Source organism: Ictidomys tridecemlineatus, chromosome 1 (assembly GCF_052094955.1).
Source record: "Ictidomys tridecemlineatus isolate mIctTri1 chromosome 1, mIctTri1.hap1, whole genome shotgun sequence".
Taxonomy (NCBI): domain Eukaryota; kingdom Metazoa; phylum Chordata; class Mammalia; order Rodentia; family Sciuridae; genus Ictidomys; species Ictidomys tridecemlineatus.
In genome coordinates, this window is record NC_135477.1 from 184,338,073 (window position 1) to 184,344,417 (window position 6,345).

At 45.0% G+C, this 6,345-nt stretch overlaps 1 protein-coding gene across 1 annotated transcript; it reads left to right on the plus strand.

The window, feature by feature from the left end:
* Positions 1–473: 473 nt before the first annotated feature.
* LOC101960892 (olfactory receptor 2T3) lies at positions 474–1,430 on the plus strand. Its single transcript, XM_005334141.3, has one exon. The coding sequence runs from the start codon at positions 474–476 to the stop codon at positions 1,428–1,430; it is 957 nt and encodes a 318-aa protein (XP_005334198.3).
* Positions 1,431–6,345: the final 4,915 nt, after the last annotated feature.

The window sequence follows — 6,345 nt, forward strand, 5'->3', positions numbered from 1 at the left end:
ACATATCATGTTCCTGCAGGATGGTTAGTGGATTAAATCCCTTGTAGGGGTGGCCAGCCACTGCTGCTCTTTGCCCTGCATATATGCATCAGGTTCACCTGATGCATATATAGGAGGAGAGGATACTGGAGGAGACTGTGGTTTTCAGGTGTGATTTTTAGCTCCACTGACATTATCAACCTCGACATCTACCTCACTCTCATTTTCAGCAGTGAGACCCAGTTGAGCCCGCAGGTCCCGAGATTCAGGAGCAGCTTAATCTGCTCCTGGGGCCGTGCACAGCTTCACTTCCCTGAGATTTGAATTTAGGATTACACCTCGGTTTAACCCAGAGTGTGGGGAAATAGCTCAATGTGCATGTCTTACCCAAGCAGACTGGGACAGTCACGCAGGCGTGATGGAGGGAGAGTGATAACCCTCACTCTTTGTAAGTGAAACTGCCTGCTAGATATGCATATGGGGAAGGAAACTTCATGGAATCAAACTTAAGCACCAGTTTCCTCCTCATGGGACTCTTTGGGAACACCACCCACACTACCCTCCTCTACACTTTGACCTTCATCATTTTCTTGATGGCCCTAGCTGGGAACGCCCTCCTCATTCTTCTCATCTACTCAGAGCCACGCCTCTGGACCCCCATGTACTCCTTCATCAGCCAGCTCTCTCTCATGGATCTCCTGTACATCTCTGTGACTGTGCCCAAGATGCTGGTGGGCCAGGTCACGGGAGACCATACAATCTCCCCTGCAGGCTGTGGGATCCAGATGTTCTTCTACCTGACCCTGGCAGGGGGTGAGTTTTTCCTCCTGTCGGCCATGGCCTATGACCGGTATGCCGCCATCTGCAGACCTCTACATTACCCACTGCTGATGACCCAGAGGGTATGCTGGCTGCTGGTGTCCGGCTGCTGGCTCCTGGGAGCACTGGACGGCTTGTTGCTCACGCCCATCACCATGAGCTTCCCCTTCTGCAAGTCCAGGAAGATCCTGAGCTTCTTCTGTGAGGCCCCTGCCCTGCTGAGGCTCTCCTGCTCGGACGTCTCCCTCTACAAGATGCTCATGTACCTGTGCTGCGTCCTCATGCTCCTCGTGCCCGCCGTGGTCATATCCAGCTCCTACACCCTCATCCTGCTCCTCATCCACAGGACCAGCTCAGCCGAGGGCCGCAGGAAGGCACTGGCCACCTGCTCTTCCCACATGACAGTGGTGCTACTCTTCTTTGGTGCGGCCATCTACACTTACATGCTCCCCGGCTCCTACCACACAGCGCAGAAGGATGTGATGGTGTCGGCCTTCTATACCATCCTCACCCCTGTGTTGAACCCCCTCATCTACAGCCTGCGCAACAGAGATGTCACTGCGGCTCTAAGGAGCCTGCTGCAGTCAAGGAGGCGCCTCCTGAGGGTCCTGAGAGGGGGCACCTGGGAGTGAGCCTGCCTCTTCCCCTCTCTCCTCCTCCCCATCTCTCCTCTCAGCTGTCCTCAGGACCCAGAGCCAATATGGAGCCCTCCCATAGTCCCTCTCCTGTCTGGAGCTTCTCCTCTATTTCTGCTATTCATCCTGTTTTCTCAGTGCATTTCACTTCTTGACATCATTTAACTGTGTCTCAGTAGCTGATCTAGTGGCTTTTACTCACCTCTCTCCATCCTGGGTTCACGGGGCATGTCCTGTGACCTAGGGGCCAGCCTTAACCCTAGCAGAGACTCACTGTGCAGACTTCAGACCTTGTAGAGCCCTGGAAGGGACGCTGGCTGCTCCCTCACTCTCGCTGCCCTGTAAGCCACCATTGACCTGTGACAGTCACAGGTGCCCAGCAGCCTGATATGGTGCCTCAGTAAGGACAGGGGAGCACAGTTTTCACAATGTTAAAAGTGAGCTGTGATTCTCCACATCATGTGTGACTGCAAGAATGGGGTCCTAATTAGAGGAAAAGTTATACTCTGTGTATGTATAATATGTCAAAATGCACTCTATTGTCATGTATACCTAAAAAGAACAAATTAAAAAATAAGTGAGCTTGATAGTGTAAACACAGTGGTTTTAGTTTTAAACTCCTGAGACAAAATGTCATTAATATTGAAGTCCAGGGAGATCATAGGTTCTTCTAATTTTACAGGATGTAAATAAAAGTGCTTCAACATATAATTCTATAATTCTTTGGAATTTATACTACTGTAGAAAATGTGTACTGTATTTATATTGAATATAAAAAGTGTCTTGGAGGAGGATGGAATTTGGGAAATTTACACTTCTTGGCTCCTTCCTTCCTTCCTTCCTTCCTTCCTTCCTTCCTTCCTTCCTTCCTTCCTTCCTTCCTTCCTTCCTTTCTTTCTTTCTTTCTTTCTTTCCCAGGGACGGAACACAGGGGTGCTTAAACACAGAGCCACTTCCCAGCCCTTTTTATTTTAAAATTTGAGGCAGGGTTTCACTAAGTGTGTAGAGCCTTGCTAAGGTGCTGAGACTGGCCACAAACCTATGATCTGACTCTTCATCCTCACCCTCCCAAACCATGCTTTTTTCTTTGAAATTGGGAAAGCCAATAAGGTGATTTTGGGCTTACAACTAGGCTGTGTGTCCCCTGCCAGGTGTCAGGCTGTCAAGGACATATCTGTGTGTCTACCAGCACAAGATTATGATTACTTTCAAAACTGATACAATCTACATGTCCAGTGCTTCTGGAATGCAAGGAGGTGGGAAGACATACATCATCTGTGGCCAACAGGCAAGAAGGTGATAGGAGTCCTGAAGTCATCTGTCATGCCAGGTGGCACACTGGCCTCACTTTATTTACCATCAAGGAAGGGAAGCCGGGTCTCCCAGGCCAGGGGCACATCACCAGGGCTGGCAGCCACACCGTGCTTCTGACTGACCATCACTTCTGCAGGGTGTCAGGGGAATTTGCCTGAATTGAGGAAAAAAGGGTCATCTGTGAAGAAAGAGGGGCTTATGTAGAGGTGGTTAGAATGTAGGTTAGAAATTGATGTGATTAAACTAATTAATAAAAGGAGCAAAGCTGCTCAAGTGAGCGGCAGCACTGTGCATCATCCCAACATCACCGGGACCTTGGGGTCACTGCACTTGTGGTCGCATTGCTGGTGTCATGGGGGAGTTTATGTTTATTTTTTTTCTTTTTCTTGTTCTCTTGTTTTTTAACAAGTGCTTTGTTTATCTGTTTGCTACTCTGGAGAACAACATGCAAAGGGGTTCTACTTAGGAAGTACCTATTGATCTTTGTATTTCCAAGAGTAAATGATTTGGGTTAATTGATAAGCATACAAGGAGCTAGCTGCTTGATCTAACATGGATTATAATATAAACGAGAGCCATAGTGATTCATTATGGAGTTGTCGGCACCATGAAGATTCATTGTTGTCTTCAGCTCCTCCATAACTACTGCAGCCTTACCCCACTTCTTTCTTTCCCTCTCCAGAGCCCAGGAGAGAGGACCTGGGCATGTGCCAATGTGGACAGTGGATGGCACAGAGGAACTCCTCTGCTGGGCATAGCACTGAGTCGTTATTGAGAATCGGGGAACACTGAGGAGAGACTGATGGTGCTCACTGTGTGTTTCCATCTCTGCCCTCCTTCACCTCAGTGTGACTGAGGGGTGTTTACGGGGATCAGTTAACATTAAGAGTGGTGGGCAACTCTCACTCACTCCCCAACCTGTAAGTGGGAAACCTCTAAGGCTGTCTGCAGTTCAGCACCAAAATTTCTTATCAATGAGATGAAATCTACGTGACATAAAGTTAAGCTTTGCAACAGTTCATGGTTATTGGCTTAGTCTTATTTACCACACTGCCCCATTGCACAACTTCCCGCTACATCTTGTTCCCAAATACTTGTCTTACTTCAAATGAACCGTCTAATCCATTACACACATTTTCCATATTATGCCTAATTGCAGTCACTGGAAAACACTAAATTTATTCTGTATCTTTGAATTTACATATTTGTGAAATAAATGTAATCATTCAATGTATGATCTGTGTTCTGGCTGAAGTTACCCTAACATCATTGAAATTAAGCTACCTTGTTGCATGTATCATTTGTTCATTCTTTAAGGATGAATGGCATACCATTATATGTATATGCCAAAAATATTTAATCAACACATCCATTTGTAGACATGTATTTTTCATTCTGCTAATATAATGTGACTGATTTATTGATTATCGTATGTTTTTCCATATTTGACATCTCTTGTAAACACTTTAAACTCTCTATGTTTGTGCTGAGTAATTGTGTCAGTGAGCTTTGCATTGCTGTGACAAAAATACCTGATCAAAACCAAAAACCAGCCAGGCACAGTAGTACATGCCAATAATCCTAGAGCTCATGAGGCTGAGGCAGGAGGATTGTGAGTTCAAAGCCAGCCTCAGCAACATGAGGCACTCAGTGAGACTCTGTCTCTAAATGAAATATAAAATATGGCTGGGGATGTGACTCAGTGGTTGAGTGCCTAAGTTCAATCTTTGGTACAAAAAAACAAACCAAACCAAAACAAAAAAAAACCCCAAAAACAGCTCGAATGAGGGAAAGCACATTTTTGGCTCCTAGGTTCAGAGTTTCAGTTTAATCATTGGCCAATTCCATGGCTTTGTGCCCGTAGTGTGGGCACATTGAGGAACGATACTGCAGAGGGAAGCTTCTCAGGTTGTGGCCGCCAGGAAGCAAAGACTAGGAAGGGGGAAGGAAATCCAAGGAAGGTGACTGTTTCCAGGGCTCACCTCCTCCAGCAATAGGCCCAAAGCCTAAAGCTACCACCCAGTCAATTCATTCAAACTAGGAGAGACTAATTAGGTTGAAGTTCTCACAATCCAATCATTTTACATTCGCAAATTCTGGCCTCAACTCAGGAACTTTTTGGAGACACTTCACATCCCATCCATAACATTTCAACCCCACACCTCCAAAACTCACATCCATTTCACAATACAAAATGAATTTAGTCCATCTCCAAGGGTCCCATAGTCTTTGCCCTGAAGTCCAAGTCCAAAATATCACCTGAAACTGAAGGTAAACTCTTGGCTGTGAGCTCTTGTAAAAGTCAAAAGCAAATTATATACATCCAATATCCACTGGGAGAATGTAAATCTTCCCATTCAAAAAGGAAATAACAAGGCTATGGAAAGAAGGGATGGGCCAGAGGAAATGCAAACCCAGCCGAGCAACCATAACTCCACATGTAATTTCACGTAGAACATCTAGGACCCTTGACTGCAAGATGTTATTTCCAGAGGGATTGACAATGCCTGCCTTTTCCCCCTTGCTGGGGGCAGAGCACAGGGCTCTCTTTTTCCTTTGGCTTTCTCTGCAGCCAGCAGGATTCCTTGGTGGAGTTTATGCTACTTGCATCCATTAAATTCTGGGGATTCCATTCCAACTTTGGCTTCACTTTCACAGCTTCACATAGCACCCTGTCAGGGGCAGCCTGCAGGGACAGTTTGCCTGACCTCCCAGGCCTTTCTAACAATGACAGTGGAAACTTCCTTGACCCCTAACATGAGCACCCTATATTCCTAAAGAGCCAGCACCACAGAGATGATGCCAAAGTCTGCTGCCAACTCACACTGTAGCTGGGTCCCTGAAATTACTGCCCTGGTGGCTTCTGAATGTCTTTCTGGCTGAGTGTAGTAAAGCAACTTCCTGGGCCCTGTTTGCAAGCAGGGTGCCCCATAAGCCTTCTCAAGGGAATTTTCCCTTCTACATTCTTAAACATGCCATGGCTGTGGTCTTGCAGATTCCTTCGATGCCCTCAGCTCATTTTCAAATGTCTCTGTGTGAAATGCTTAACGTCTCTTTAGGTGCTGCTATCTCTCACAACCACACCTTTCTAGACCCTGGTTTTTTAAACAATCCCTTTAAAACTCTGATCCATTCTGTTTTTTGACTTTACTAATATAAACATCTGCTTTCTTAGAATGCTATGTATCTCTGGTATTGATACAAATATTCTAAAAATTTTACAAAACTTGGAAAAGTCTGAATGTTCTGGCATAATATTCTCTGTCAAGAATAGTACCTTAAAACATGCTATAGAAGAAGTTACTACAGGTAAATATATGTATGTGAAATGTGAAGCAATTATCTTATGCAATTTTAATTATGTTGGAATACTAGAAAATGAAAACTGAAAATAAAAGTAAAAGCACTTAACAGTAGAAAACTTCTGTAAAGATAAGACTCCACATAATGCCCAACTTTTAAAGTCTTTATATCACATTGTTAGTACATTTTGTTTTTAACACTATCATGGAGTAGCCTAGTTTGTATTAACAGACATCTGAAATAAGAAAATAGTCAAGCAGCACATGTGGTGTTCTAAAAATAAAAACAATACACT

Bases quoted from the DNA above. Each gene is read 5' to 3' on its own strand.
- LOC101960892 (XM_005334141.3), top strand. From the start codon at position 474: ATGGAATCAAACTTAAGCACCAGTTTCCTCCTCATGGGACTCTTTGGG.